The sequence below is a fragment of the Vicugna pacos genome, chromosome 26 (genome assembly GCF_048564905.1).
Source record: "Vicugna pacos chromosome 26, VicPac4, whole genome shotgun sequence".
Lineage (NCBI taxonomy): Eukaryota > Metazoa > Chordata > Mammalia > Artiodactyla > Camelidae > Vicugna > Vicugna pacos.
Window position 1 is genome coordinate 4,455,806 of NC_133012.1, and position 21,403 is coordinate 4,477,208.

At 44.0% G+C, this 21,403-nt stretch overlaps 1 protein-coding gene across 1 annotated transcript in view; it reads left to right on the forward strand.

Moving 5' to 3' along the window:
- Positions 1-19,054, forward strand: part of ZMAT4 (zinc finger matrin-type 4) — a 260,097-nt gene extending 241,043 nt beyond the window's left edge. The window contains exon 7 of the mRNA XM_072950203.1: positions 17,715-19,054. Coding sequence (XP_072806304.1) covers positions 17,715-17,730 — 16 coding nt within the window. The 3' untranslated portion in view covers positions 17,731-19,054. The remainder of the gene's footprint in view (positions 1-17,714) is intronic.
- The last annotated feature ends 2,349 nt before the right edge of the window (positions 19,055-21,403 follow it).

Sequence of the window (21,403 nt, forward strand, 5' to 3'; positions counted from 1 at the left end):
GAGGTAAGAACCAAGGGAGGGCATTCCTCACCAGTGTTCTCCCTGGATGAGAGGAACTGACCAGCAGCCCCGCAGAGAACAGACCCCGAGGAGGGCAGAGGGTGATGTGTGGCCACGTGACACGCAGGGGAAAGGGCTTTGCCGCAAGAAACAGCAGAACTCTCTTTCAAAATAGTAGTCTGTGAAATTTCATGAAAACAGAACCCTGTTTGTTGGAGCTGGACACATAGGGTCAGAAGTGTCACCCATTAGCCACTTCCCTGGCCTCTGCTGTTCTCTAGAACTCCGAGGGACTGTTTGATAATCATTGCTGAAAGGACCACAGCGGAAAGAGTCAAAGGTGCCCGCCTTTCTCCAGCCTGGAAGATGGAAGGGGGACTAATGGAGGCTGGTGGGGACTTCAGTCAGTTACCCTTCAGACATGTTACTTTTGAAGTGATGGTACTTTATCTGAGTGGGGATGTCCTATGGGAACAGGCAGGGTACGCAGACGCCAGCCAGAGTTTAAAATGGAGATTTTTGGAGTCAGCTAGGTAGGATAGAGTTAAAGCCTAGAGAGTGGATGGTTCATTTAGCGTAGAGAAAGGGACAGGGAGAAAGAGCAGCGCTGTGGGCATCTTAACCTGCCAGAAAACCACCAGGAGCTTCCCCACCGCTCCCCAGCACACACACGGATTTGCAGCAGACGTGTGACTTCAGGCAGTTGTGGGAGCTGGTTAAGGACTCCCTAAGGCTTTCATGCCTTTGCATCTGATGCTGGAGCTTGAAGTATGCAGCCCAGGCTGTTGGGAGGAAAATGGATTGAAAGTGGGGGAAAGCAAGGGCAAGCTCGAATTCAGGAGCTCGAAGCAGAACCTGTGAGGATGGATGGACAGAGTCCCGGGTTAGCGCTCAGCGCTCACCACCATCCACCTCCGTGATGGGTGTGTCCTGCAGGACAGTCAAGTGCTGACCTGTGTGAGCGACAAAGCTCTGACCTTCCAGTGTAAAAGGACAGGAGCAGAATGAGGCAGGGAAGGGCATTCTAGGAAACATTCCACCTGGCCGTGTCTGCAGGCTTCCAGACCACCACGCACACTCACAAAGCAGCTACAGGACAATATGAGAGAGAAGAATTGCACCCCAGATGAAAGATAGGGCACCAACTGCCAGATCATTTGGCACCGCTTTGAAAAAAATTAAATCAAAGAGTAACTTTCAAGGTCTCCAATTTTCTCAGGAAAATGAACTCGCTTTATTAATGAACGGCCTTCTGCATCTCTTTGCTTTAGGCACATATAAAAAATTATAAACGAAAGACCATCTTTTTCTTTTAAACTGAACCATATGGCTTTAATGAAAATATTCTTGAATCACACATGTAAGAGAGTTAATAGCCACAGAAATGAATTGTACCCAGCACATTAAAGAATTAAAATACCACCTGGAGAATATGTGGTTTCATCTGAAATTAATTGGAATTCCTGAAATTTATCTGAGGGGGAAAGATACAATGATTTGTTTTCTCATCGATGAGTTAAAAAAAAATCTGCTAGGAATTTATTACAGAACTTTCCCAGAGAATAGACCATCTGTGGCTGCAAGTATCATTATTTATATAATTTGTCCAGGACAACGAGTTATGATAGAATGTCCAATTTCCCTTGGTGAAATTGTCTTTTTTACGTTCAGTGTATATATTTAAAGTTTGACAGGATTATGGAAGGTCATTCCAAGGAAAATAAGTTAGCCACTCTGTGATTGGGTGAAGCCAGAAACTTACTTGGGGTCACAAATGATTTCCTGAAGCTGGCGTGAGGACAAGGGTTAGTGCGAGAGTGGGGCAGACCTCAGGGAACAAAGAGGTAAAAAACCAACAACAGACCGATCGAGGCCTCGCTCAACCCCAACACCTCCTCTGCGGTTTCTGCTCAGGAAGATTATCCGAAAAGGTCTGGTCACAAAGGGGCTCATAGGGACCATCCCTGGGGGCTCTGTTCCTTTCCATCAGCACGCATTCCAGAATAGATTGAATCCAACTACATAAACACGAACTGACTGGCCTCCATTCTGATTTTTAAACAGCCAAACTTTGTTTTTTCAGCCTTAACTGGTAGTGCCCATGCAACTTGGAGTTTCTTTTTGATGTGCTTTTCCCACCAAGAAGCATGAATAGTAGCTTCTTGTCAACCAACTTTCAGCTTTAATGGCTCCAAAATATTCTCTGTCACATCATCCTATTTTAATTCTCTACCTAGCACTTATCACTGTCTATGTGTCCATCCATCCATCCATCCATCCATCCATGTTTTCCCAAAGAGAATAAAAATTCCATGGGAACAGGGATTTTCTGGGTCATGTGTGGACTGCTGGATCTCCAGTGCCTGAGAGGGACCAGCACACAGAAAGCATGCACTGCATTCTGGTATTAAAGAAAATCAGAGGCAGAAAAGTTTAATATTATAAGGGAAGTTTCATATTAAAGGAAAGCAGAGAGTCCTGTGGGATCCCCAAAGAGGGGGCAGCCAACCCAGCTTGTGGGTAGACTTCCTGGAAGAGGTTGATATATTTCCAGAACTTAGATGACTTTGTCAATTTTTTTTTAAAGATAGTGATGGGTTTGTAATCATTAAAAGCAGAAGCAGAAGCTGGTGGTGATCTTGGTTGTAGTTGAAGCCTGCTTTATATCCTGTCTTTTCCCCAAATGTGAAAACGTGAAGTGACAAAAATTACTTAGGGATGACCGACCTTGAATCATGTCAAGTTACAACTACAAGGACTTTTAAGGACAGAATACTAAGATAACAGGAGATATGCCAATGAATTTGATGATTAAATGAAATAAAGTATGTGATGTACATGCTTCTTGGCACCGAATGAATAATCAGCAAGTGTTTATTTCTTTCCTCTCCTCTATCTACTAACACAATCATTGGGACTTAGGACTTGGGAATAGATTCATGCAGAGAGAATAATGTAGAAGAAATGATGCTGGATTGAAATTCAGGAGTCCTGAGTTGGGGAGAATATTGCTCAAGTGGTAGAGCTCATGCCTAACATGCACAGGGTCCTGGGTTCAATCCCCAGTCCCTCCTCAAAAAATAAATAAATAAATGAACCTAACTACCGCTCTCCAGAAAAATGAAAGAAATTCAGGGATCCTGAATTCTCATACCATCCATATCACTCATTATCTACGAAATCCAAGGCATTCACTTTCTGTCCCCTATAAAAATGTAGAATAACAATTTCCCTGCATTCCCAGTGGGATTGTCGTGAGGATCCAATGACATCGTGCGTTCATTCACAGTGTCAGTAAACATCACTCATCCACTCTTTCTACATGTATTTGTTGAGTATCTATTCTGTGTTGAGCACTTTCCTAGCCACTGGTGAACCATTTCTGGTTATGGGCCAACCGCTGTGTTCAGCATCTCTGGACACAGAGATGTCATGTGAGACACCATCACGGTAATGAGCAAACACAGTAGAGTGGAAGGGATGATGGCATTTCAGCCAGGATGCAGTGGAGATGTGGCAGTGTTTACTTCTCTAATCTTGGCAGCACTATGATTAGTCACGATACATGATATACTGTTATTCTATATGATGTATTGTTTTACTCAAGAATCATAAGACATCTTGTAGAGGACATGTCAGATAAAAAACAAACTTTCACAAATATCATATGCTATCACTTATAGGTGGAATCTAAAAAAAAAATGATACAAATGAACTTATTTACAAACCAGAAATAGACTCACAGACATAGAAAACAAACTATGGTTACCAAAGGGGGAAGGGTGGGGAAAGAGGGATACATTAGGAGTTTGGGATTAACACATAAACGCTACTATATATAAAAGAGATAAACAACATGGACCTATTGGATAGCACAGGGAACTATATTCAATATCCTGTACTAACTTATAATGGAAAAGAATCTGAAAAAGAATATGTGTACATATATGTTTACGTATAACTGAATCACTTTGCTGTCCACCTGAAACTAACACAACACTGTAAATCAACTGTACTTCAATTGAAAAAAATAATGGTAGGCTTTCGTCACAAGGTCCTTGTGTTAGTCTGGGACCAGGTCTTCTGGGAAGCAGATGCTAGATGAGGATTAAAGGCACAAGAAAATGATTAGGGAAACAGAAAATGCAGGGTGATCCAGGAGAAACTGGGGAAGCTGTCAGACCACACGGCCGACCCCAAACAAAAGAGAGAGGCAAGAGAGTTGGGCACAAGTGTCCCAGACCACTGTGTAGTCCGAGGGAAGCAGGGCCATTGGAAGACAGAGCCAATGGCTGCCTCAGAAGAGCTCCTGCCTCTCGGGAAAGGATCTGTCTTATTAGCATCTCGGCCACCCTCAGTCATGGTCTGGGAGGAGCCGGGGGAGGCAGTCGGAGCTGTGCACTTGGGCCTCTTGGTCTGCGGCCACCCTCCCTATGGGGGCAGGTCAGTGAAGCACGTTCTAGTTACCGGGCGGTCAGCTCTCCAAGCTGAGAGGCCAGGTTAAGCAAAGGATCTGCTTAAATTAGTTTGGCACATTTTAGGAGAACTCCAAGCTCAGTATTTTTCAGGTGCATTTGGTAGGGAAATGAGGAAGGTTAAGGGCAGTTGTCGAGAATTAATCACCAGAAATGTTAAGTAGCCAAACCACAGAGTCTAATGTGTAAACTTAAGGAATTAAGGCAATGAGGAGCCATTGCAGAGTATTAAGAAGGGAAGGGACCTAATGAGGTTTTTTCCCTCCAAGTAAGTTAGTGGATGTCTTAGAAGATGTGATGAGAAACAAGGAGAGGAGGTGGAACAGGTTATGTTCTGACCACCGCAGGAACACTGGAAATGCGGAAGCCAGAAAGGTGTCTGGGGAGTAGCTTTAGCATCACTTGGTCACAGTTGTGCAAGAGGAGTCTCTGACTTCTGGATTTCTGATCTGGGCAACGGACGGTGGAGCCGTTCCCTCAGCTGGGGACTGCATGTAGAGACGCTGGTTTGGAGGAAAAAAATGCTTTTGGGGGCAGTGTGGCATTTCCCATCTCTCAGCACTGATTTACTCAGAGCTCAAATGATAACTCAAGGCTTGAAATGCAGACTGAGAGTTGTGAGCCCTTCTTCCTTGGAAACATTGTAACAACCCCAGTGCGGCCAGCGGCTGCCTCGGATCTTGTAAAGACAGAAGTTTAGTGAGCTTGCTTCCCTTGCATCTCGGTATCGATTCTGACCTTTGTCTGCTTAGCAGGAGTCAGTAAAGAGAGCAATGGCCATGAGTCTCTCACCACGTGGACAAGGTGCTCTATTAACCCATCCCTGTCTCTGTCTTTCTCTGTCCATTTGGGAGGACGTGTCCTTCCTTGCTGTCTCCAGACAGGTGTGTGGCGTGAACCCGTAGACACTGGTCAAAAGTGTCCTCATCACCAGTGGCTGATAGTGGATGGATGGAGGGGGAGAACTTACCTGACTCCCTTGACTCAGCAAGGCAGAACTCGCCTGCAGAAATCACCAGGATCTCTAGTAAAACAATGTGCTATGGTTCCAAACTTTATTTCTATTATTTCAGTTTCATGACATTAATGCAGGCAGCATAAAAATTTCCAGCCAAGACAGTATGTATAAATCACACTGTCTTGGGGTGAACGGGAGGAGAAAGAAAGATTGTGGTGATTCTCTGTGGAATGTGAACAGGGTTTCAAAATAGCATTAAAATTTTTTTTTATTGAAGTATAGTTGATTTACAACATTGTGTTAGTTTCAGGTGAACAGTATAGTGATTGAGTTATACACATACATACATATATACATATATATTCTTTCCCAGATTATTTTCCATTATAGGTTATTACAAGAGATTGAATGTAGTTCGCGGTGCTCTACAGTAGGTCCTTGCTGTTTATCTCTTTCGTATATAGTATTGTGTGTGTATGTTAATCCCAAACTCCTAATTTATCCCTCCTTCCCGACTCCTTTCTCCTTTGGTAACCATAAGTTTATTTTTAGGTCTGTGAGTCTATTTCTGGTTTGTAAATAAGTTCATTTGTATCATTTGTTTTAAGATTCTGTATACAAGTGAGGTCATATGATATTTGTCTTTTTCTGTCTGACTTATTTCACTTACTATGATAATTGCCAGGTCCATCCATGTTGCTACAAATGGCCTTATTTCTTTTTTATGGCTGAGTAGTATTCCATTATATATATATGAAACATCTTCTTTATCCATTCATCTCAAAACAGCATTTTTAAACACCCACCTGTTTCAGGAGATGTCTAGGTACTTTGCCTTATCATCTTCCCCTTTCTCCTTCTCCCCCCTTCATCTTTTAACTCACTAAGTATATTAGGAGGAGGCTACTCCTCGGTTCAGGACACACGAATGATTTTCCATCCTGCTCACCACGAAAGCCTCCACTCGTATGATGCTCTATCAGGCCCTGCACACACTGCAACCTTCCCTCCTCCAGCTCTCTCTGCCCTCCTCCCAGCTTCTCACCTGCCTTCCCTTGGCTCCAGCCAGGCTCACCTCTTTGTTACTCCTTGGTACTTGCCGACCCCTCTGCCTGCTCTTCCCCGACAACCACTGACAATTTCCCAGCACATGCAAATGGGCGAGTCTCCTGACCACTCCTAAAAATTGGCATCTCTGTATCCCTGCCCTGCTCTGTTTTTCTTCATAGTCCCTTTTGCCCCCCATATCATTTCCTCCTCCTCCTCCATCACCAGCCTCTCCCTACTGAAATCCAAGGCATGATTTTCTGCCACTTTGGTTTCCTGCTGTGTGCCCAGCTCATGACAGCAGTGCTTGGCTCTGAAAGGGCAACAGTTAACCATTTGCATTCATATTCATACTATTTCACTACTAGATATTAATAATTAATATTAATTAAGGGATCTGAATAGAATTGGGCTGAGAAAGCTGCATCCATTTCCCCAGGTCACCTATTTGGTAACTGCAGGGCTTATGTTCTAATCCACATCTGTGTCTGGCCCGTGGTCCATGTCCTTCCAACTGCAGGATGGATTCCTTCCTCTCCAAATCGCCACCCAAACACTTTCATGTCATCAGGGGGTGGTTTCCACATAGGAGGCTCCTGCTGGCTAGATTCTGCAGTTTGGTCCAGAATCTAAATGTGAGAGACCTTTGTGAGGGACCAGGACAGGAAGACGAGGTCTGCTGGGCTTTCTCTGCTTACAAGAGTTAGATGCTGCCTCCTCAGGACGTCTCTGGGAACCTTCTTCGGGATGATACCCAGCCTGGGTCGCACGCGCAGTCCCTGGGAAACCTGGTGACACACGCAAGCCAGCCAGGGGTTCCATTTAGACCACAGGCGCAGATGTCCAATTGGAGTTTGCTGTTTGTTCAAGTAAGCTGCTTGGCTGTTCAGAAATGGGAGTTAATCAAAACATGGCAAATGATGCACCTTGAGAAGTGTCACCCCTGATCACGATTGCATTTCTGTATTTGTTCTGTGTTCCTTTGGGGTGTGTGTGTGTGTGTGTGTGTGTGTGAAATGCTTTTGAAAATGACGCTCTAGTCAGAAATGCCCTGGGTGGTGCATATGTGTCCAAGAAAGTTCAAAGGATCCGGCAGAAGCAGTGTGAAGCTGTGTTTCAGTGCAGCTCTATGAAAGGCACATAACCTACATTTCTGTAGCCATCAGTTAGACCAGAGCACTTCCTGGCTCTGGCAGGGAGCCTTGGAGCGATGGACTCCCCTTCCCGCTTCCCTCCCCTCCAATCATCAGGGAGTAAAGGTCAGGGACTGGAAACAGATAATTATGCTGCCTCAGGAATTGGTGTTTCTCCCGGAGGACCCTCTGGACGTAATTCATTGCTTCACTCTTTCTTCTCAAGTGTTAACAAAGTCCACAAAAAAGGATCTTCTTCCCCACCAGGACTCACTAGCCCTGGATGAGAGCAGTCAGCATGAATTTTAATCAGAGATTAAAATTTTGCAGCCCCGATTTTCCCCTAATCAATTTCTTTTTGTCTGTCCGTGAAAAGTGTGTGTGTCCAGAGTGTGCCAACTGCCAGGTCTTGACGCCTGGGAGCCTGTTCGCTCCCGTTCAGAGCTGAGCGGGCAGATGCCTCTCTGTGGAGCCCAGGCTGATGTGAGAGGTCCTGTAGAAGATGATGTTTCCCCTGTTAACGGGATTCACCCTGTGGTTCCTCAAATGGGTTGTCCAGGGCTGTAAATTAATTTACACAAAAGGGAGTCACGTTGTCTCTTTACGTATTTTTATTCTTTTTGTCATGAATCCATGTAGGAGGTGAGATGGATCTCCTTACACAGATCTTTCATGATGCAAGGCCATGCGCACCTGGGTGACTCTGCATTGATCTTGTAACTTCTTCCGTGATCAGAAGAGCCCTGTGGTGATGGCACCTGAATAGGTGTTAGAGCAGGCTGATACCTAGATGTGAGCAGGGAAAGGGGGGCACAGGCCAAATGGCAGGAAACCACACATCTTGTGAACAGCGGGGGTCCTTGGGCAGACAGAGAAAAGCAGGAAAATTCAGACTGATAAGAAATCACACATTTTGGGGTGACAAGTGTCCTGGAGGCTGTCAAAGCAAGGAGGGAAAAGGCTGAGAATTTTCGAAATCATCAAGGCTTGCTTCCTTTTTTTGTTTGGTGGTTCTCCCTTCAACTTACCACTCCTGCAGTCTACTATCAATGCAAGATGAAGCCATTTGGCACCTCTGACATGGCTTGAAAATCCCGTCCGCTCCATCGCCACGTGCATCAGTGCTGGTCAAGACCAAGGCCAAGCCGAGAGGTGGAACCTGTGGCTTAATAGCCCCTCCCATGCGTAATTTGCAGCTCCTCCCTGTACCATCTCCCTGCCCCCTGCCCCTCACTGCACCACTGGCGTCATTGCCCTTTGCAACTCCTGACTGCTTAAGCCGAGGTTTTCAGCACCCCCAGCCCAACAGACATCTTGCTTCCAATAACTCAAGTCTGTTAGATTCAATTCCTTGGACACTCAGAATTCCGAAGTGATAGAGGCTCATCGTGTAAGCAGATCACTAATGATTTTGTAGTTGGCTAATATGTTATTCCCACAACACGATCTCAGTTCAAGTGTATGAGATAATCTTTAAGGAGCAATAAAGTCATATTATTCCGTAAAGCTATCATTCTAATGGTTTACATGTGAATAGCTTTTCCGCTAATTTTAACCACTTACAAAGAGTTTTCACCAACCCACTTACTCCTCACGAACGTCCTATTCAGCAGACGTCTTTCTCCCAGTTTAGAGCTTAGGGAACTGGGGCTTAGAGAGGGCAAGTCATTTCCCAGCAGTTCCGTGACTGAGATGATGTCACGTGACGCCAGGACTCAGACCCCGCAGCGGTGTCCCCCACTCTGCACCACAGATGTCCCGCAGGGACAGTATGGAGCCAGAGCTGTTTGGAGTGGGGGATCAAGGTGGATATTTTCCCTCGGATGATGTCTGGATGTGACTGAATTGTGCTCATACTGTTGAGTTTGCCTACTGCAGACATTGCAGACACCGCTGCCTTTTCTTGATAATGTGTGTTTTGCCTTTTTTGGTCCAGACCTTGTACCCTGGAAGATGCCACCCCAGACCACGGTCTCCCCGAGGCTCTCCATGAGCACAGGCTGGTTCTCTTGGTCCTTCTCCTCGGTCTATCAGCACATTTATAAAAAGATAGAGTCTGGCTCTATGCGTGAAATATACTGACAGCTTTCAGTAGCAAATTTGGAGATCTGCTGTAAGGTTTGGCTGGGTCTGTAGCTGGCGCTGATAAGCAAATGAACCCTGAGTCTGAAGGGAAAAAGAAATTAAAAAGGAAAAGGGAAAGTTAGTACAGAATGCTCTCTACCTGTGGATTTGTCGTTTTTGCGTCCGCAGTCACTTAGATAGGGCCGACAGGAAACTGCTGAAGCTGGAGCTGAACGGCTGGAAGGTTTGAGCACGGCCGTGACCTTGACCCGACCACAGGATTAAGCGTGTGGGAGGTGAAAGGGCCCAGAGAATAAATTTGCCCATCTCTTCATTGAAGAGTTGAGGAAAATGAGGCTTGGGGAGACGGAGGTACGTGTGCAGTGTAGTCATTTAGTGGTAAACCCAGACCTAGATCTTAATTTAAAGGTCTTTCTGAGTTCACTTGTTCCATCATATGATGTTTTGATAATAATGTAAGAATTTTCAAATAATTTGTTCTAAAAATTGCATGATTATGTTAGTCCGGCAGGCCAGCGTGGGTACCAGGGTCCTCCTTGACCCCTTTGTGGCTCAGACATAGGTCCAGAGCCCCAGCTTGCCTCCATCATCTTCCTGCCCCTCATCCTGCCTCTCCATCCTGGCATCTCCCCTCTGCAAGCTGGCTGCATCCCATCCCACCATGTTTCCCAATTACCATCTTGGCAGTCTTCCGCACACAGTACTGCTTTCCAGTTTTGATCCCTTCTGTTCTCAGTCTTTCCCTTCCTTCTACCCTCACCACACACACCATCAACACATGCTTCTGCCAAATTGTTCCTTGGTTTCTATGACTCTGTTTCACTGGCCTTCAACCCATCTCTGTCCCAGGGCCAGCTTTGGGCAGTGGCTTTCCACTTCTACAATGACTGACCTGAGTATACAAGGAATCAGCTGGAACTGCTAGCCTCTGGGTTGTCAAAAGGCAGGTGCCCCAGGACATTTGCATGTGAGCTGAAGGAGAGGAAGTCAGTATATCAAGATTTCGGACAGTTCTCCTTTCCTGATCCCAAGCTTAGAGGCCCTGAAATGTTTGAGAGATGGGTACAGATTATTGAAACATAATAATGGTCAGTCTCTGCATGAAATGCACTCCTTGTTTTTCTTCATTTTATTTTTACACTAGGGGGGGAATTAATGGATTTTAAATGGTTATAGAACTTTCTTAAAGAAAGAACTCTGATTTGTATTTCAAAACATCACTGATTTCAGACACTTGATGTACAACAAAACCACTAGCCTCACGTAGCCACTGGAGCACTTGAAATGTGGCCAGTGTGACTGAGGAAATGAATCTTAAATTGTATTTAATTTTGATTAGTTTACATTTACATCACCACATGTAGCTACGGGGTACATACTGGGCAGTGTAGTCTAGACCATATTAGCCTTTATTTTTGTAGGAGGAGGCATTGTGAGCGCATCGTATACTAGCCTTCCTCCTACAGCCCATCCTTCTGTCATATTCCATTGTTTCTCATGAGTGTTCTCTCCCCTGGAAACATGTAGAATGAGAGCTGCCCTTGGGTTCTAGATGGCACATCTCTCTTCAACAGCCTGTCTCTGTTTCTGCTAATTACATAAGGCACGGTAATTGACTTAGCCTAAAGCAGGGGCCCGTGCAGCAGAGTAAATAATACTAATGTGAATAATGATAATAAGAAACAACATTTACTGGTTGTCCTGTGTGTACGAGGTACATAATACTGCCATGTATTAACTCATTTGTCTTCAAGCAGCCCTGTGAGGTCTATGCTGTTATTACATCAATGCTGCCTTCGGGGTCAGGAAACGGAGGGAGAGACCACAGAGCTAGCAAATGCCGGATCTGGGACTTGAGGGCCAGCATTCGATGGTAGAGCCCACCCTCTGACAACTACTGATCTGCCCTTGCTTTCTGCTCCACTGCAGAGGCGTTTCTAGCTGGCCCCACAGACGTGCTCGGTGCCTGCCCCACACAGAAGCGGGGTTGGGCTCTGTTCGCCAAAGTACAGAAGCGGAGTCGGATGGGTTTCCTCCTGCAGGGCTGAGTGTGGTCCTGGCACTAGTTGATTAGAGTCAGCAAAGCATTCTCTGACTACCCTCACTTCAGACACCAGCTGCAAGCTTGGGGGACCCCCAGGCTATCCACGCTCCTGACCAAGCGCCTACAAATTCCACGGTTCCCACCACCTCCTCTGGTTCGACAGTCCATCAGAAGGAATTGCAGAGCTCGGGAGAGCATTTGATGTATGATTACCGTTTTATTAAAAAGGATGGAAACCTGGACCAGACAGGATGCATAGGGTGAGGTCTGGGAGAGTCCCAAAGGCAGTGCTTCTGTGCCTTCCCCAGGGAATTAGGGGTACCACCCACCCTCCCAGCACACACACCAGTGTGTTCAACAAGGAAGCTTCACTGAGTTTCAGTGTGCAGAGACTTTATTGGGGTTTTGTGTCTTTGATTTGATGGATTGAATCATTGGCCACAGAACTGACCTCAACCTCCAGCCTCCCCCCGCCCCGCGCTTCCCAGAGGTCAAGGGTAGCATCATTTGGCTGAAAGCCTCAACGGTCTAATCGCAGGCTGGTCTTTCCGGCATGGCCAGCCCCCATCCTGAAATTACCCTGGGACTTACCAGGAGTCACCTTATTAGCATAAACTATGAGCAAGAGAGAAAGAGGGAGAGAGCCCACCCTGAGTAACAGAGACATATCTGTCAACCGGGAAGTTTCAAGGCTTTAGGTCCTCCACCCAAGAACCTGGGATGGAAGCCAGCTGAATTTTTTATTCTATAGCAGCTCCGTCAGAAATGTTTCAGTGACTAAGATCAAGGCTAAAGACCTTAGAATCTCTAAATTTTGAGTGGTCACTGGACCCATTCACACACATTATCTCCCTTACTCCTCGTGGCATCTATATGCGAAAGATGCTACTGATGTCTTTGTGTTACAGATGGATAAACGGAGACTAACTAAATAAAGTTAAAAACACGGCACATACATATCCAGGTAGTAGCAATAGGTGTTGGAATTTACAACCAAATTTTCTAACTGTAACTCGAAAGCCCTTTGAATCGAAAAGAAGAGTAAGTGGAAGCAGATAAGAATATAGAGACGCTTTGAATTTTTCATTGTGTTTCTTATCAGAAAATGCAGGGTGGAGGTGACTTGGCCAGGATAGGACCAGAAATGAGAACTAAGAGGACCTGGGAGTTAGGCTTCGTCCCAAGGAGACAGACAACTGGTTGACCCTCTGGGTTTCTTCATGTGTTTATTTGGAGAAGCTCATGCATCAATATTGCATGATGCTGTGCATTAAAAATAAAGAAATAAGAGTCCCAGGCATCCCTGGGCTTCCTCCTGCCTCTGACATTTTATGATTTTGTGATCGTACGAAAAATGGTCTGCAAAGCAAATGAATAGTGTAAACAAGATTATAAAGAGAATGTTTGCCTTCTTAAGGGAATAAATTGTTCTTAAACACATCAGGAGCATTCATTTGCATATGAACAGTGCAAATTCTCTTCTAAGCAGAGGAGGCTTGTTTTCTTAGGTGTTTCGGTAAGTTAATTACAAATCGTTCATGTCAGTTTTGCTCCTCTGGGTGTATCAGGAGGTGGTGGACCTGCATTCATTTAAAATATTCTGTTCTTTTGAATATTCACAATTTCTTGAATGTTCAGACTATCTGACTTTTCTCTGCATTAGCCTGAATTTTCTTAAATTATGTCTGTTTTTAAAGGATGATAAGGGTATGGGGTTTGCTCTTCTAAGAAGGTTTGGGGAAGTTCGTCATGGGTAGCCCAGCTGGACCCCGTCCACCTTCAGTCATTTTGGGTTGGCGTCGGACAACCCAGCGAAGTCCACACAAGTTGTTAGGATCCAAAGCCCTACCTGTACTTTTAACACCCAGTGTCTTGTTGTCTTTCTGCATCTTTCTCCGCTTATGACTTTGAGTCTTCCCTCACCCCTAGATCAATCAGACTATATAGACTTCCACTAATAATTAACACTTTGCAACTATTTTTTTTTGTCTAGCCAGCTGTGGAACATTTGCATAGCACCATGCACAGAACAAAGGCATCTTCCTAGTGGCACTCTCTCTGTGCCTTGTCCCCTTCCCTTTGCTCCCACATTCTTTTTATTTTCTTCCCCACCTACCCCCCCCCCCCCCCGCCCCCGTCCCATGCCATTCACCCTCTCAAAGACAAAACACACTGCAACCCTTGTCTTAAGCACAGCAGTTTACAAATCACATCCTGTAACTTGGGCATTTTTTCTTATTTTTTTTTAAGTTTTGTTCTCTTCACTACGTGACTGCTCACAGTGTTCCAGATACATTTGTTATTTCGTTACATTTTGTCGGGGTCACTATGTGAAAGGATATATTGAGGAAGCAGACTTCTGCTAAGTGGGATGGGAGCTGGAGGGGATGCCTCTCAGGCAGAAGAAAGAGCCTTTGCAAAATCCTAGAAGCACGTGGGAGCCTGGCAGTTTCAAAAACCTCAGATAGTTCTCTGTGATCAGAGTGTAGAGTGATTGTGGGGGTGACTGACCAAAAGTTGGAGCTGGAGGAGACAGCAGTGGTCACATCACAAAGGATTTTGTGATTGTATTTTTCTCCAGTGGGTGATGGGAACCCAGGGTGTCTGTGCTACACCAGCACCAGGAAGCAGCAGAGCTGGGTACCAAACCGCCAGAGAGAAGACCCTGCAGTGAATGTTCAGGGCCCAGAAGAGTGCACGCGCAGGGGATGCGGGGGAAATAATGTGGCAAAGAGAGAAACAGGAAGCCAGTGAGATTGGCGGTTGATGGGCTGTGAAGGAAGAGAAAGGACCAAGTCAGGGAAGACCCTGGATTTCTGCTCCGGATTCTTTATTTGCCGAGTGAGGGAGTACAGGAAAAGAAAGATTAGCATTAGGGAGATATTCGGCCTTGGAAATGTAATTGAATTTGGTTTCTCATTGTACTGTCTTCATAAACTGGGCAAAGGTAACAAGTCCTTGGATGTCCTTCATGGCGCAGCTCAGGCAGCAGGTTGAATGAGTTCAAAGTCACAACTGTCCAGCAACATGTTTGTGGAAAAGGCTGGGACATCACTCTTCCCCATCTGACGAATCCTGGCCGTATCATTTCACACAAGCCACGGCTCGCTACCAAATGCTTCACGTCATTGTACACTTGCTGCCGGGCGCTCAGAAACTGGGCTGGATCATGGCTGAGTATGTTCTTCTCGGCTTTTAAATTGGTTTGTCAAACAGTGTAAATTCAATCTGGGACAAGTGAATCATTGGAGAAAAAAGACAACTTTTCTCCAGTCCCCACCTTTCAACGCACTTGGTCTGAATGCTTTCTCCAGTCCTCTCTCTCACCTTGGTAACATCTAAGTAGACTGTGTACATTTCTGGTCATTTTCAACTGTGAGGGGAGTTTAATTTCAGTATTTAAGACTCCTTTTCGGATCCTAAGATGTCCTTATCAGACATCACAAGGCTTCTGTCTCAGAGCCTGTTCAAAGCATCCTTGTTCTCTGAACCTCCGGGTCAGGTCTGTGAAAGGGGTGCTTAGTGGAAAGAAAAGCGTTTTAAACTGACTGGTCCTACACGTGTGATTCTCTTCTGATTTGAATACGAGACTCGCCTGGAAGGCCTTCGCATCCCTCCCAAGGCAGGACCTCCAACAGGGGCCAAGGGTCACAGGAAGTAGGTGGAGCCCCACAGCTCTCTGCGTTGGAACCATCTCTTCTTGGGAGGCAGAGGGATCTGTCCCAAGTTGTTCTCAGCTTTTCTAACTGTATCCCAAGACCCTGAGAACAGTCCCAAGACCCTTTAGTTACAGAATTTTTTTCAGACAGTGAAACAGAGGCCGTGTGGTCATCATTTCCAGGAGGATATATGTCAAAAATAATGCAAGCTCTAGGAATCTGATGGATATGAATACAACACAGGTGAAACGGTCTTTTCAAATCGCACCACATTGAAGACTCGGAAAACAAGGACCATCCCTCCCCACAAATGGAAATTGTGGAGTGAATTCCTTTCCCACCCCCCATGCCTTTCTTCAATTTTCTATTTAAAGAAATCTCTGAAAATGCATGAATTATGCAGCTTATCTTTCAGATGAAAAAGAACTTTCTTCTTGGATTGGAGGGCTGCATATTTATTAATAGCAGTAAAATGTTCCATGTTCTTTTGTATCAAATGGGATGCAGACAGAAAAAAAATGTGCAGGAGCCTTTCCAGCAATAATAACAGTTAACGGATGAATAATTATAAAAGCTGCACGGAATTGAAGGGCATTTGAATTTGTCATTACTTCTGTGTGTTTAGAAAGGATCTGAATAATTATTCTGACTCTATAAAGAAGAGTGTAATATTTTTTCCTCATTTTGGGATTAAGTTCTTAATATACCACTCTTACTGTAAGTTAAAAAAAAAAAACACAACCCAAAACCTCTCTTGTGGTTTTTTCTTATGATATAATCATGATTGAAGTCCGCTCAGCCGGGAATGTGTTCAGTCCTCTTACTGTTACATGGAGATACTGCACTTCGAACTCATTTTAATTTGAAAAGTGTTCAGCTTTGCAGTTTATAAAAAAAGAGATTATACTTGTTTGCTTGGTGAGAACTTTCAACCTTTATGTCACATTAATTCATGAAGATGACAGTGACTGTGGAATTTCCCTAGGTCATGACCGGAGAGTTAACAGGAACGGAATATGAGATTCTAAAACAGGATTTATCGTTCTAACAACTATTAAGAAGCCTCTGTGGTTACCAGGGTCATTCCAAGGGAACACTTCAAAGCAGTTTTTACCCCAGAAATGCACATTCTCTCCATTTTCTTTTGATCTGCATTATACCAACAGCATTTGAATTTTTGTTCGGATCCTAAGAATATCCTATGACAGCACTTTTTGGGGAAAATAAAATTTCAAGACATGCTGTGTGCTTCTAGGTGAGTGGCAGAATTTTCCTCTGTGGTGTGTGAACTTTTCCTTTACCAGATTTCCACCGTGATGTTTAGGTCTCAGGGCTGAGCGGTAGGAAAACGTATGCAAAGATTCTGACCTGCTTCAGCACTTGACCCTCACCCCCCAAATATAGCTTTAGGGTTAATAGGAAATTAATTTTTCAAAGATTCTCTTTTGGCAGCCTTGTTGCAGCGAGAGGAGACCTTCAGTAGCATGAGAAGACTCTCCTGCACGTGTCAGCAGGCTCTCTGATTCTGCTGTTCCCTGGGGTTCAGCTCCCACCCCTGCACCACTGATGACCTTGTGTCGTTACCTTTGCCAGTTCAGGCCTCAGTGTTCTCACCTTTAAAATGGGGAGAAATGACATTAAAGATGTTTGTGGGGGTTAATGATCATATACAATAAATGTGAAATTTTGGACACATAAGAGGCGTGCAATACATGGAAGTGTCTTCTTACCAAAGAGAGAAACAAAACTAAAAGCTTGTTAAAAAGTAGTCATCTGTTTGATTTAAGTCAATGCTTTTGGGAAGTAAAACCAGAAACAATTTTTGTTCCTGTTTATCTACTTGAAAATTCTGAATGAATTGAGAAGGGGGGTTTACAATTATTTGAAATCTAAATGCTACAACGTTCTTCTCTCCCCCAAAGAGGGTTTTGCAAATAGTGATCCCTGAAACTTAAAGGTGCAATACGTAATATGCCACATGGGAAACTGAGTTTATTATTTTCATTTTTAAGAACTTGCAGAATGAATTTAGTGTCTGGATTGACAGTATAGAGAGATATATTTTCTTCTGCATATGTACAGGTGACATTGGGAATTGAGTTATATACACGTGTCTAGAACTTATTGTTTAGAACTTAAGAGATTCATCATATAAATCCAGCTTTATTTTAATTTGATGGCTGAAGTTGTGTGTTGAGGGGGGGAGGGAGACCTTGAAAACAGAGACAGAGAAAGAGAGAGAGGGGGGGCGGGGAGAGATTATAATATATAATTATGAAAGAAGGTAAGACTGTGTTTCCTTCTATCTTATAGCCTGAAGAATAAGTAGTCAAAACATCAATCAAGAGATGAGGAAAAAAAAGTCAGGATTTCTCTGCCATGGAGAATTGCTTACCAACCACCAGAGGAAGATCCTTTCTTGAACAATGAACATTTCTTATGAGGATTCACAGATTAACATACGACTAATCTTAAGTTTTTGGAGCGTGAATGAGTTTTCTTTCTTCCGTTTCTTTTTTTTAATTTTGTGGTAAGTTATGATATTCGGATGGATTTTTAAAGTTCTTTCCTGGTAATATATTTAGCACATGTTCTAAACGATAATCCTATTGCGAGAGCATTATTCACAAAGACGGTGGGAAAATCTACACTTTCAATGTAGTCTCAGATTTCTTCAACAGATAATTCTTGTATTAAATCCTGGATGATCACGATGTAAAGCACTTCTCTGAAGAAATAATCTTTATTTTGTTCATCGTGTTGGCCACGATTGGTGGCAACTTGCACAGAACCAGACGAATCACTGTTAGTTGAAGCTCTGTAATGAACACAAACACTGCCCTTCTCATTTCACCTTCAAAAATGTGAGCCCAGTTTGCCATCTGAAGAAGAATGAAGACAGGAAAGAAAGAAAGAATCATCCTCCTTTTTTTTTTTTTTCTTTTCTGATCATTCACAGAACAGTTCTCAAGGTTAAGCCAAGTCCTCTTCGCCAGCTGCCAAAATAATCGCTTAGGAAATGAATTAGTTTGCCTGCATGATGATCCTCTTATGCAAAAATGTCTTAACAGCGCTTGACCTTGATGAAATGTTTTCCCAAAGGTCTTCCAAAGAAGAAAGAGAAACCCCAGAATCACAGGGAACTAAATGAATGTTTTCTACTTTATGAAGTTGGCCTGAGCTGCGGGCTTTCAAGAGGGGCACTGATGATTTGGAAAGAAGTGAGTGAATTCAGAAGAAATGACCGCCTTCAGTGGGCTGAAGTCCCCTGATCCTCTGATTCTCACTGACGTCCTCTTGCTGCATCAAGATTCAGTGACTTCGGAGAGCACGCCACTGGCCAGCATGGCAGACTGGAAAACTGTGACCCTCAGATGGGGAAAGTCTCTGCGTATAAATCACAAAGATCTTTCTCCAGGTTTCAGTCTTGTGCCTGGAGACTGGCTCTGCTGTCCCTGCGGCTGGCTGCAGAGCTGGACTTTGAGCTTCTATTGGGGATGCTTCTCGGCTCTCCGGCTGGGGTTGCCCTTGGTACTTTGTGACCTTAGGCGATGGATCTCTGGGTGTCAGGATTTTCCAGTCCATTATTTTTCCACAAGAGAGCTGAGGTGGTTAAAACTCGGCGAGCAATAAATAAAATGACTTAGACTGCACCGTGTTGTTATGGAGCTGTTGGAAATCTGGCACTGTTCTCTTGTGGAGGGTCCACTCAGGAGGGGTCGGGGTTGTCAGTTTCCCTGCCTGCAGAGAGACACGGCCACACGGGCCACGCCGGCCACGCCCGCCGGCCACACACCGTCTCGTGGGAAGGAAGGAGCGTTTGGATGGGAAGCAATCTATTTTTCTGTTTTGGAAAGCACACAACAGAGCTGCAGACCTCCAATGATGACTTTTCTTTGGCTGTGTAAAAGAGGGCTTTATTTGTCAATTCTGCTGTAACATAAGCATTGTCCAAGTAAAAAAAAAAAAAGTTTTGTTTCTGTTTGTGTTTGGTGAGTGAGCTCATCTCCTTCAGCGTGTTTTGTAGGTGTTAATAACCTAATATAGACAAGCCTAGGAACGTCGATCTCTTTCGCTTTTCAGAGAAGCTGTGCCAACCCCTTTATAGAGAAGCTGCCAAATATAATAATCAGATTATTTCAGAATTCCTCATCTAAATACCGTTGCCCTTTGGCAGCCTGTCAAATGAAAGTGGATACCCTGCCGGAGGTTTTATTGTTTGTTTTCAGATTTCGTTATTTTTCGCCCTTGTAGATAAAGGGACTTGTGATTCCAGTGTACCATGGAGGTGACATATTCTGTGATGAATTTCTTTCTATATGTATTTGGAGAAATCCTGAAGCATCTTTGCTTGGGAAGCTGGCTGTCTGTTGTTTCTGTCCCTTTCTGGGGGGATACGGTTACATTTCTTTAATTAGGTTGTGTCTTACTTTCCAGTTTCATTATGAACCATGAGAGTGAGATGTAAGGGAAATATTTTCAAATAGCCAAGTTAATTCCGATGGAAAGGAAGAGCCTGCCTGCAGACCTGGCTATTGTGTAGCTGCTCTGAAAGGACCACCTGGTCATAGCAGAGCCTCTGGGAGAGAAAAGAGTTGAGGGATTTCCTGTAAAATCTCAATTCAGGGGTACTAGGGGAGAACGTTATCTGTTTGGAAGAGTGAGACTCTGCAGATTATCAATATGTAAAGTACTTGTACTATCCCAGGGTCCTGGTAATAATGTCAGTCTACCAACTACTGAGCATTTGAAGTTTTACTCCCATGAGAGAAAAATGATACAGAATGAACACATCATAGAAGCCTAATGGCGATCTCCTAGTAGAGGAACGTTTTTGTATTTAAAAGGATCCTTGCTAAGAGGTTGAAATAGTCAGTCTTCTCATAGAGATAAAATCTCCTACAGGGTTGCTTATGCAACTCACTTGCTTTGCAAAGAGTTCTTCTCCTGTAAGGACAGAGGTAAGTTTCAGTCTGGCCCCTGTGCCCATGGCTACAAACGCCATGGTTGTGAGACCCAAGTTAGTGAGCTTTCTTTATACCTCTTCTCCACAGCACAGTGCACTCGTGAATATGATCATAAAGCAGCCTGCTAGGTAGAGGGGATTACCGTGATCCCTTTGGCTGTTAACGTAGTAACAAAACTCACCTGCAATTGCTCGATTACAAAGACCAATAGGATTTGTTTTTCATTTGCCTTTTAGGTGACGTAGAAACATACATGCTAACTGCAGGTGTCTTCATAGCTTTCTATTGACCCGAGTTTATTAGACCAGTCAGACCAAGAAAGGACAAATTGGAGATACATGGAAAATGCTAATACTCATTGGGGAATTTGAGCTCTGGGGTGGGGGTGGGGGGGTCACACCTCTTCCAAAGTTGACCTTCAAGGGAGGTGTTTCTAAACAGGTCTCTGTGAGCACTGTATATTAGAACTCCAAGAAAAAGATAACCTTTCTAAACTATCGGGTAATAAAATAACTACCCTCTTTATGTTCCATCCAAGCTAAGTATTCATTGTTCATTTGAGCAGCTCGTGCACACAATTGATTGCTATTCTTTTGTGACCAGAATGAGAATGGTCTGATCAACACATAATCGTGGCGATGGATTTTTTTTTTCTTTTGCTGCTTCTTACCTAATTTGTTTATACTAAAGTCATGCTAAACTACCTCATAGGTGTGTGGTGTGGATTAGCTAATTAATAATTGTCAGGTGCTAAAAAAAATACATCTCTGTATAAATGCTGCCTTAAGGTTTCTAATTTAAGCTATGCATGGCCAATGAGCTGTCTGGATATTTCATTGTTATATTCATGCTGATAAATTTGCCTTTAAATTGAATCTACAAGTATCTTGGTGTGAAATATAATTCAGAGAGTCCCAGCGTGAGTCAAACTCAAGTCAAACTCAAGTCAAAGTTAGCACCTAAGGAAACAAAAAGAACCCAGAGGCAAAAACCAAAATGTTTTCTGGAGCAAATTAAAAAAAAAAATTTTTTTTA